General features: G+C 46.7%; 1 protein-coding gene across 1 annotated transcript; it reads left to right on the forward strand.

The window, feature by feature from the left end:
• Positions 1-1996: 1996 nt before the first annotated feature.
• LOC124556309 lies at positions 1997-9926 on the forward strand. Its single transcript, XM_047130282.1, has 2 exons — positions 1997-3498; positions 9752-9926. The coding sequence occupies exons 1-2, from the start codon at positions 1997-1999 to the stop codon at positions 9924-9926; spliced, it is 1677 nt and encodes a 558-aa protein (XP_046986238.1).
• The last annotated feature ends 2093 nt before the right edge of the window (positions 9927-12019 follow it).

Below are 12019 nucleotides of genomic sequence, written 5' to 3' on the forward strand. Positions count from 1 at the left end.
ACGTAGGAAACACGTCCAACAAGATCGGTCGTATTTTACGGAAATACGATGTGAAATGTGTTTTCCGACCTCCATCACTTTTGAGTTCCGTTAAGGATGATCTTGGACTGTGTAAGGCGGGTGTATATCGCATTCCTTGTAGCTGCGGCATGGCATATATTGGTAAAACTATCAGGGCCGTGTAGGACCGATGTACTGAGCATAACGGCACACACGATTACAACAGCCAAATAGATCTGCTATTGCCGAATATTGCTTGGATACTGGTCACCCCATGATATATAATAACACCGAGATATTGGCATGCACGTCCAGCTATTGGGACAGTATTACTAGGGAGGCAGTTGAGATTAAATTAGCGAGCAACTTCGTAAACAGGGATGGAGGTTTCTGTTTAAATTCTGTTTGGAATCCGGCTCTCTCCCTTGTCAGAAAACAGAGGGACAGAGTCAATGCTACCTCACCTGCGAATTCTTAGTCTCACTATCGATAGCTCTGACTTTGGTCATCTTTGGTGGCACTAGTGTTCAGTGTTTGTGTTATCTTTCCTGCTTCAGTCCGAGAACTGAGGTTTTAAATTTGCATGTACGTCGCCTGTCCGTTGCAGTTTGCCTTGAAAATGGCGGGGTGTTCTCCAGCCGAAATATCGGCGGTCGCTGAAAGTGTTACCTGGCTGAATTCCCGTAAGTTACTTGAAAGTTGTATACGCCAGGAGAAACTCAGGTCTCACATAAAGCAGGGTGCTAACAAAAAAGAATAACGAGGACAGATGTCGGTCTTCAGTGATCGTCGAACATTGACAATAACTATCACAATGTACCTACGGAGATCAAGTAACGTCATTACTGAATCAACATCTCTAATTCCCTAAACACACAACTACAGCCCGGTCTGTAGTGTAGAAACTACAACTGCGGTTATCCAAACGCCGCGCGGAGTGGTCGCGCGGTTTAAGGCGACATGTCAGGGATGGCGCGGCCCCTCCCGCCGGAGGTTCGAGTCCTTCCTCGGGCACGGGTGTGTGTGTTGTTCTTAGCATAAGTTACTTTAAGTAGTGTGTAAGTCTAAGGACCGATGACCTCAGCAGTTTGGTCCCTTAGGAATTCACACATTTGAACTTCTTGGTTATCCAGACGATACAAGGAGCATCTCTCCCATGAGGCACCGCCTTCTCGTAGCACTGTCCGTGTGGGCGGGAGAGTTTGTGTGCTCCAAGGAAGCTGAGAGCTATATCGGCTGTAGCGTAGCTACTGGCACGTCCAACCTAGCCGGGCAGGTCTCAGCAGAGGAGCCAGACAAAGTGTGCCTCACAACGACCCGTCTTATATCCTATATCCTGTATATACTATTCCCTACCCTCTCCTCAGTTACCATTCCTTCTCTTTCTCTAATTACCTTAACACACCACTGCCTTATGGTTGGTCTCGGGAGGGATGAAGGCTAAGGGAGAAAACCCTGAAAGAAAATCTGGAGTGGAGCCCCAAAGGCGGTTGGAAGGCGTACTACGTCCCCTTTCGGCAGCTCCTGCAACCGAAGTGATACCAGACGTATTGGCTTGCCTTTCCTCTGGATTGTATCATTTAGATCGAGAGGGAGACCGTGATGATTGAGCAACTCACGTGTCTTCATATTTATTGCTCAGGCTTGTAGCATCCTGGAGAGGACACTTCAACGGCGTCCAAGGACTTCGGCACAACACGGGAAGAGGCAGTTACCGGTTATAAGCTCTGTCTGATTGGCGTAAGACTCGAGTGCCAGGGGCCACTTCCGACGGTGGGAGAGATCATTGCATCTCATTGGACAGCTACCGCCCGCCTCAAGCTGGGCAGCCCCCAGCCAATAAGGTGCTGTCCCGCCACTATCCGCCTGCTTCACGGGGTGTGTGAAGCTTAGAAGTAATCTTCGACAAGCGGGTTGATATAGTACACCTACCAACAACAAAAATGAAATAATAAAGAAATCACTATTTCGTATTGCCACCTGGAATGTTAGGACCATGTGTCCAAGGTACATTGACGATGCCCAAGAGGTTGATTTCATCCGTAAGACTGCCGTAATTGACAGAGAGCTCCATCGTTTGAATGTTGACATCGCGGGACTGCAGGAGACGCGGCTTCCAGATGCGGGCTCTATCAGGGAGGATAATTACACATTCTTCTGGCAGGGGAAGTCTCAAGACGAGCCAAGACTTCATGGCGTAGGATTTGCTGTTAAAAACGCCCTCCTGGACTGTACTGTGCCACCATCCGGTGGAACAGAGCGAATTATTGATTTGAAAATATGCTCCTCAAGTGGCACTGTCAGCATCCTAAATGTGTACGCTCCTACCTTATCATCCACCATGGAAGAGAAGGATCTGTTTTATGATTTACTCAGTGACAGAATAGCCAAGGTACCTAGCACCGAGACACTGTATATTCTGGGGGACTTTAATGCTAGAGTTGGATCAGATAACGACATATGGCCGAATTGCCTGGGACATCATGGGGTGGGAAAAATGAATGAAAATGGCCAGAGACTGCTTGAAGTTTGCTGCTTTTATGGACTCTGTATCACAAACACATATTTCCAGCTTAAGGATCAGCACAAGGTGTCTTGGAGACACCCGCGCTCTCATCACTGGCATCAACTTGACTTAGTCATAGCAAGGCGTACTGGTCTCAAAAATGTGCTACTGACACGAAGTTATCATAGTGCTGATTGCAACACAGCCCACGCCCTAGTGGCGTGCACATTGAGGCTCACTCCTAAGAAATGTCACCACGCTAAACCGGGAGGTCATCCCCGTATCAACACAGATCATGTTCATGACACACAAAGAAAGCAGGATTTTGCCAGTAATTTTGAAAGTGCTTTCCCAGGAAACGTGCAAGCAGAAAGGAATGTTGATAAGAAATGGGCAAAACTCTCGGGTGCAATCTACAACTCAGCAGTATTGGCCTATGGAATAAAAGGAAAAAGAAATAAGGACTGGTACGAGCAAAATTTGGAAGAAATGGAACCAGTCACTGAGGCCAAACGGAAAGCCCTGCTTGCTTACAAAAGAAACCCAAATGAAAGAACTCGAGATGACCTACGAAAAGCAAAGAACAGGGCACAGCAAACATCAAGGAGATGCGCAAATAACTACTGGCTGAATTTATGTGTAGGTATACAGAAAGCGGCCGACTCTGGGAATGCTAAGGCAATGTACGATGGTATTAAGAAAGCAATTGGACCAACTGTCAGGAAAACAGCTCCTCTGAAGTCCAAGACGGGTGAAGTCATTACTGATGAAGGCAAACAAATGGAACGCTGGGTTGAACACTACCTCGAGTTGTATGCAATCGAGAATGAAGTTAGCAAGGATGCATGTGACGCCATCAAACAAATGCCAGTTATGGAAGAACTAGATGCAATGCCTACTATGGAAGAACTTAGTAGAGAAATAGATTCTCTTGCTAACGGAAAGGCCCCAGGTGAAGATGGGATCCCTGCAGAGGTTATTAAGTATAACAAGTCTGTTCTTCTCAAACATTTATATTCACTTATCACAACCAGCTGGGAAGAAGGTTACGTCCCGATGAGTATGCGGAATTCGAGGATAGTTACTCTATATAAACAGAAAAGGAACAGAAGTGACTGTAACAATTACCGAGGCATTTCATTACTAAGTGTAGCCGGGAAAGCTTATGCAAGAGTCATCCTAATGCGATTACAGATCTTAGCTTCCAGAATCTACCCAGAATCTCAGTGTGGCTTCAGGCCCGGCCGATCAACCGTAGATATGATCTCCTCCTTAAGACAGCTACAAGAGAAATGTCGTGAGCAGCAGAGGCCACTTTATATTGCTTTCATTGACCATGTTAAAGCATTTGATTTAGTGAGCAGAAATGGGCTTTTCAAACTGTTGCAGAAGATTGGATGCCCACCTAAACTACTGCAGATAATTGTCTCTTTCCATGAGAAAACACAAGCAACGATTTGCTTCAACGGTAAAACATCAGAAGCATTCCCTGTTAATAGCGGTGTGAAACAGGGGTGTGTGTTAGCTCCTACATTGTTTGGGATTTTCTTTTCCCTTCTGCTCAGATTTGCCTTTGAAGACTGTGAGGAGGGAGTGTATCTACATACGAGGTCTGATGGAAATCTTTTCAATATTGCTCGCCTCAAGGCCAAGACCAAAGTAAATACAGTCGTTATCCGTGAGTTGTTATATGCGGACGATGCAGCTCTAGTAGCGAACACAGAAGATGAGCTGCAGTATATAATCAACAAATTATCAAATGCCTGTGAAAAGTTTGGTCTACTCGTCAGCCTTCAAAAGACTAAGATCATGGTGCAGAGCACTACCAACCTTCCATCCATCAGCACTGATGGCATTCCTCTCCAGGTAGTTGATGACTTTACCTACTTGAGATCCACCATATGTAGCAACTTGTCCATGGACACTGAACTTACTAACAGAATCGCAAAGACATCATCTGTCATGGCTAGATTGAAAAACAGAGTATGGAACAACGGACTGCTTACCACAAAAACTAAATTAAAAGTCTACAACGCTTGTGTTATAAGCACCCTTCTCTATAGCTGTGAGACATGAACAACTCTTTCTAGGCATGAATCTCGACTCAACAGCTTCCATCTCCGCTGTCTCCGGAAGATCCTTCAGATCTCTTGGAGAGATAGAGTACCCAACACCGAAGTCTTTCATCGTGCAAGCACAACCAGCATCTTTGCACTTCTGAATCATCGACGTCTAAGATGGTTGGGACATGTCAGGCGCATGGATCCTGAGCGGATACCGAAACAGCTGCTGTACGGCGAACTTCAGGAAGGTGTGAGGCCAGTGGGACGACCGCATCTTCGTTTCAAGGATGTCTGCAAGAGAGACCTGACCAAGACCAGAATCAATCCAAGTCGCTGGGAAAGCATTGCAGATGACCGTGTCAAGTGGCGAGTAACTGTGCGCAACGGCGTCAAGCTCTCAGAGGACGAACGCAAACAGGAACAAATCAGGAAGAGGACAAAGCGAAGAGACAGAGCGGCTTCTGTTCGAAGTCCCTCAAATTTCACATGCCCAAACTGCAGTAGGGACTGCCACTCTCGAGTGGGACTTTTTAGCCACAGCAGACGCTGCAGACTCTGAACCAAGCATGCTACACCATCATCCCTCAAGGATGGACGGATGCCATTATATATATTATACAAGGAGCATGCAGCATGATCCGACAATTGTTGAAACAATGTTATGAATCACTGTTTATCTTCATATGTAAGATTTTGCCCGCATCCATAGGATCTCCTAGGAGGAATGGTCAATATTCTCAATATTCAGAGATATACAAGAACAATCATTCGAAGCAAAAAATGGTAAACATGGTCTCTAAAATGCATCCCTTAAGAGCTAAGACCACTTGTTGATCTTCGCTACTGGAAAACACATCTCTTCAACTGAACAGGTGCTCATAGTTCCTAAGAGGGCGTTTCAGAGACCATGTTTACGAGACTTTTTGCTTTGATTGGCCGGTCTTGTCATATTTCTGAATATTCACCATTCCTCCTGAGACACCATATTCAGGGTGGTCAGAAAGAGTCTGAAAAGCTTGTATGAGTGTTGCGAGAGAGGATGTGATGAGAAATAACTATTAAAAAAAAATTCGATAGGTTGCGCAGTTTCCGAGTTAATTAGCATTGAAGTTAGCCAATCAGGCCATTGCGTACACAAGTTGAAGAGACCGCCAGATGCAATCAGTCTCAGTTGTTCTCATAGCGTAGATGATAGCGCAGGAGACTGCTCAGCCTTTGGTTCTGGTTCGATCCCCATTTCAGTCCAGTTTAGTTTTTGTACCACTCTGTTGTTCTGCTTTCTGAAACCAAGAGAAGGACACGTTTGACGACACCGTCTGGGGGCGGGGGGAGTGCGCAACGGCCTAAAGAACCAGGGGTTGAAGAGAGTTTCAGAGAGAGCATTGGGGAACGATTGACAAGAACGGGGAAAGAAATACTATAGAAGAAGAATGGGTAGCATTGAGAGATGAAATAGTGAAGGCAGCAGAGGATCAAGTAGGTAAAAAGACGAGGGCTAGTAGAAATCCTTGGGTAATAGAAGAAATACTGGATTTAATTGGTGAAAGGAGAAAATATGAAAACGCAGTAAATGAAACAGGCAGAAAGGAATACAAACGTCTCAAAAATAGGATCGACAAGTAGTGCAAAATGGCTAAGCAGGGATGGCTAGAGGACAAATTTAAGGATGTAGAGGCATATATCACTATGGGTGAGGTAGATACTGCCTACAGGAAAAATAAAGTGTCCTTTGGAGAAAAGAGAGCCACTTGTATGAATATCAAGAGCTCAGATGGAAACCCAGTTTTAAGCAACGAAGGGAAAGCAGAAAGGTGGAAGGAGTATATAGAGGGTCTATGTAAGGACGATGTACTTGAGGACAATATTATGGAAATGGAAGAGGACATAGATGAAGATGAAATGGGAGATATGAGAATGCGTGAAGAGTTCATCAGAGCAGTGAAAGACCTAAGCCAAAACAAGGTGCCGGGAGTAGACAACATTCCATTAGAACTACTGATAGCCTTGGGAGAGCCAGCCCTGGCAAAACTCTACCATCTGGTGAGCAAGATGTATCAGACAGGCGAAATACCCTCAAATTTCAAGAAGAATATAATAATTGCAATCCCAAGTAATCAAGTGTTGACAGATGTGAAAATTACCGAACTATCGTTTTAATAAGTCACGGCTGCAAAATACTAACACGAATTCTTTACAGACGAATGGAAAAACTGGTAGAAGCCGACCTCGGGGAAGATCAGTTTGGATTCTGTAAAAATGTTGAACACGTGAGGAAATACTCACCCTACGACTTATCTTAGAAGATAGATTAAGGAAAGGTAAACCTACGTTTCTAGCATTTGTAGACTTAGAGAAAGCTATTGACAATGTTGACTGGAATACTCTCTTTCAAATTCTGAAGGTGGCAGGGGTAAAATACAGGGAGCGACAGGAGTGAAGCCTATCTCCGATTTTATTCAAATGGCTCTGAGCACTATGGGACTTAACAGCTGTGGTCATCAGTCCCCTAGAACTTAGAACTACTTAAACCTAACTAACCTAAGGACATCACACACATCCATGCCCGAGGCAGGATTCGAACCTGCGACCGTAGCAGTCGCGCGGTTCCGGAGTGCGCGCCTAGAACCGCGACACCACCGCGGCCGGCCGATGTTATTCAATCTGTATATTGAGCAAGCAGTAAAGGAAACAAAAGAAAAATTCGGAGTAGGAATTAAAATCCATGGAAAAGAAATAAAAACTTTGAGGTTCGCCGATGACGTTGTAATTCTGTCAGAGACAGCAAAGGACCTGGAAGAGCAGTTGAACGGAATGGGCAGTGCCTTGAAAGGAGGATATAAGATGAACATCAACAAAAGCAAACCGAGGTTAATGGACTGTAGTCGAATTAAGTCGGGTGATGCTGAGGGAATTAGATTAGGAAATGAGACTCTTGCAGTATTAGATGAGTTTTGCTATTTTGGGAGCAAAATAACTGATGATGGTCGAAGTAGAGAGTATATAAAATGTAGACTGGCAATGGCAAGGAAAGCGTTTCTGAAGAAGAGAAATTTGTTAACATCGAGTATAGATTTAAGTGTCAGGAAGTCGTCTCTGAAAGTGTTTGTATGGAGTGTAGCCATGTATGGAAGTGAAACATGGACGACAAATAGATTAGACAAGAAGAGGATAGAAGCTTTCGAAATGTGGTGCTACAGAAGAATACTGAGGATTAGATAGGTAGATCACATAACTAATGAGGAGGTACTGAATAGAACTGGGGAGAAGAGAAATTTGTGGCACAACTTGACTAGAAGAAGGGATCGGTTGGTAGGACATGTTCTGAGGCATCAAGGGATCACCAGTGTAGTATTGGAGGGCAGCGTGGAGAGTAAAAATGGTTCAAATAGCTCTCAGCACTATGGGACTTAACATCTGAGGTCATCAGTCCCCTAGAACTTAGAACTACTTAAACCTAACTAACCTAAGAACATCACACACATCCATGCCCGAGACAGGGTTCGAACCTGCGACCGTAGCGGTCTGTGAACGGGGGATGTCGAAAGATAAGTTACAAGCAGCGGTAGTTCACAGATGGAAACCATGTGATGTCTTGCCGAACCCTTGGCCTCCTTGCTCCCCGGATGTGACACCATTGGATTTTAATTTCTGGGGGAATATAAGAACTCTTGTGTTTGAGACATCCCTGGAGTTAGAATAAGGTCTTGTGGCACCAATACGAGAAGCACCTGAGTCACTCGTGATGTGCAGGGAATCCTTCGAAGGTTCCCACCGTTGCCTACAGATACTTGGTAAATTTGTTGAAAAACAGTGTAACGTATCTGTGTCACTGTGAAGTGTAGTGCAGCATTCAATAAAAGTTACTTGACCTGCTGTAATATGTGTGGCTTACTTACCGAAGTCCCCTAGTAAATGTGTTCGATGGGGTTGTAACTTCCTGAAAAAGTACTACCTCAGTCTGAAGATGGCAAAAGGTGACGCCACCCTCTTTATAACCCCCAGTTACCACAACTCACCTCATTTCCTTCAGTGTAACCAAAAATCGTTTGCTATTGTAGTTCATGTATAGAATCAAATGAGGAGTTATAACTTTTAGCTGGCCCCTGAAACGCTCCTTAGTTCTCCGGAGAATTCGTGGCGTCAAGCGAAGTCTCGCTCGTAACTTGGGCCAAGGTTCACACACACTCAGCAATGTGCTGTGTGTGAATCCATTACATTACGTATTGCTCCGCAGATTTAATAGGAAACTTTTATTGGCAGACACAGATTAACTCGCTAATTAATTGGTCTAGCTAAAGGTCGCCAAGCAGAGTTAAACTTTCAAAACTCCAAATTCCGAAATCAGAGCGATGTACTGAAAACTGCGCACCGCTTATGCTTCATGCGCTTCCAAAACTGGCTCCTACCACTTCCAACGATAATCTCCACAACAACCAAAACAGGAATACGGTTTATAGTTGTGCAGGGAGGAGACCCACCAAGAGGGATCATTGCCGACAAAGTTTTATTAAGTAAATTTTTCATGCATAATGTTCGGCCGTAGCCGGCTTGGGCATACTGTGGTGGAAGGTGCTGGCCGGAAGACCATGGTCGGCACATTCCTGCCACGTGCTCCTCGGTCAGACTCAAGTCCCACGGGTTGGTTGCGCTGACGGGGGTACGCTACTAGCAAGGCGCGTTGGCGGAATCAATCCTCCAATCAGAGACTAATCGTGTGATCACGTGGGGACGCGGCCGGGAGCGGCGAGGGCGGCTTGGAAACAGCTCCGCGCTCTCTTAGCTTCAGACCTCGGCCCCGAGTAGTCGCTCCTCTAGCCTCTGCCTCTCTGATGAGCAGACGGCAACCCCTCTTGGGGCTGCTCAGCCCTACGTAGGCACCACTGTACCATCATTACAAGAATAAACTGGGTCCATTCCACTCAATTAATTTTCATGTTACAACGCCCTCCGCTCCTGACTTCTATCCTGACGAACAAATGGTGTCAGAAGTGGGATGCGACCCACCTTACGGTTGTAAAATCAACTCATCAGTTATGAGTACTACGAAGGGGCCGCGGCTGAGTAAGTAAAGGAAACTAGACCGAACGTGGCGAGGCTGCAGCGCGCCATGCGCGTGCCAGCCCGTCGTCAACGTTGCAGAACGTGCGTGGCCGTGCACTAGCAGGCCACAGGCGTGACGCAGTTCGCCGCCGGACGCGAGCCGAGGAGGGTCCGCGATGCAGTCACGCTCGCCGCCGCCGCTGTCCGTAGCTGCCACGGGTCACCGCCTGCGCCAGGGTCCGGGGTGCGGCCCTCGCGCCGCCCCGCCGTCGCAGCTGTCCGTGCTGTCGCCCGCCGCCTGCTGCGCCCGCGCGTGATCGACGCACCTGCCGCTGCTCGTCGACACCGCCGCCGTCCGTCGTCTGCACGCCACCAAATAATGTAAATCGCTAGCGACGCTACGGTGGTGTAGATGCCCATACTATTGTAACATGCCAATCACCAGGCAGCAATCGGAGGCAGGAGCAGCCGGAGCGGATGAAGATCCCCTCTTGGCGCTGCACTCCCAGTTAAATCAATTAATTTTGACCAACGCGGAGCTTAAGCAACAGATAGATGATCTTAAAATGGCTTCTCCGCAATCTAATGTCGCTAAGCCAGTGCTAGTGGAAGAACCGCCGAAGCAGGTGATTCCACCACTCACTAGTGCAGAATCACCTGTGGCAGTAGCCACCTCTACTTTGGTGCAGAGCTTCCCAGCAGTAGCGTTTATTCCGGCGTTCGCTGGAAAGCCGCACGAGGACATTCAAACGCTTGTCCAGAATATCCAGGACATCGGAAAGCTTTGCGGTTGGCCAGATGAATTTCTCTTAAACGTGATGAAAATGAAACTCACCGGCGAAGCGCGGAACTACGTGCAGTCGGTCGAGAGCTTGAAAAATGTCCCTACCTTCCAGTCCCTTGCAACAGGGTTGATTTAAAGGTATAGAGACAAACGTGGTACTAGTTACTATCGCGACTTGCTTTCCACCCTTAAGCAAAAAGCGGGTGAAGATTTAGAAGCATTCGCAGACAGGATTAGAAGTGTCGCATGCCACACGTACGCACTAAGTGCCAGTTCTGCTAGTAACGAAGTTCTGTTGGAAGAATCAGAATGTCGTGCGATAGACGTGTTTATTCGTGGCATAAACCCTCAAATAGGGGGCGAAATCAAGGTAGCTTCCCCCCGCACCTTACACGAAGCCGTGCGATTAGCACTCTTGAGAGAGGAGGCGAGCCGATTTGTGGCCGTCTCCGCGCGGCAAAGCGAGCCCCGACGTGTCTTTTCGAACGATACTAAGTGTGGGCGCTGTAATAGACAAGGACATGTGGCAGAGCAATGTCGCGTGCCATATTGTCATCAGTGCAGGAACATGGGTCACCAAAGCGTGCATTGTCTAAATAGTAGGCCACAACCGCCTGCAAATTCCAGGCGAAATGCAAACCAACCACAGAATTCGGGAAACGGCCGCGGGGCGGGAAGTGCCACCCCTCCCGGCCCCCGTTAAAGATAGTGACCCCCTAGTTAATAAGGGAATCACGCAGGTGGCAAGCGTGGTTGTCGATGGTGTTAGAGGCCGCAAACCAATACGCGTGCTAATTGACACAGGCGCACAGATCAGCTTGGCATTTTTATCGAAGAGAGATAAAAGAACATTGCAACCGCCGCGGTACCATATCAGTGGTATTGGTCCCGGCATAGTGAAACCTGATGGCAGCTGTTGCGCTGAGTTCATGTTGGACTCCACAGAATACGCTTTTACGATGGAGGTTGTACGGAACAGGCGCACGGATTACGACATCATCCTGGGAAATGACTTTCTGCGTCATTTACAGGGGGTTATTGACTAGAGGTTAAATACTGTCCAATTCGGCGACAACGTGCACCGTTTTGGACGTGACTGTACGTTGCGGGCGAGCGGAGCTGGGAAAAAAGGATCCGTTTCCCAAGTTTCAGAGTCTCCCGTAACGATGCTAAAAGCCGATAATCCCGTGGAGATACCAGAAGGCACAGGAAAGATCCTTTGGGTGCCTGTCGGGATACGTGAATCCAAAGAGGTTCATTTCTTGGTAGATCCACTCTGCCAGAATGAAACTCTTGACCAGATGCAGGTCCACGTAAAACGTAGCCTGTGCAAAGCGCAGCAAGTACAGAAAGAAAATTGAGTACCCGTGTGTTTAGACAATTTTAGTCACAAGCAAGCTTTAATACCGCACAAGTCAAAAAACAATCGAGCCCCTGGGGAAGACAGCATAATTGCTGAATTAATAAAAACTGGTGGTGAGGCTGTAATAAAGGAACTGCACACATTAATATCAGATATATGGGAAACAGAAACTATGCCAGATAATTGGAAAATTGGAATAATAGTCCCCATTTATAAGAAAGGGGACAGAACAGCATGTGAAAACTATAGAGGTGTAACACTCC

Source organism: Schistocerca americana, chromosome X, assembly GCF_021461395.2.
Source record: "Schistocerca americana isolate TAMUIC-IGC-003095 chromosome X, iqSchAmer2.1, whole genome shotgun sequence".
NCBI lineage: Eukaryota > Metazoa > Arthropoda > Insecta > Orthoptera > Acrididae > Schistocerca > Schistocerca americana.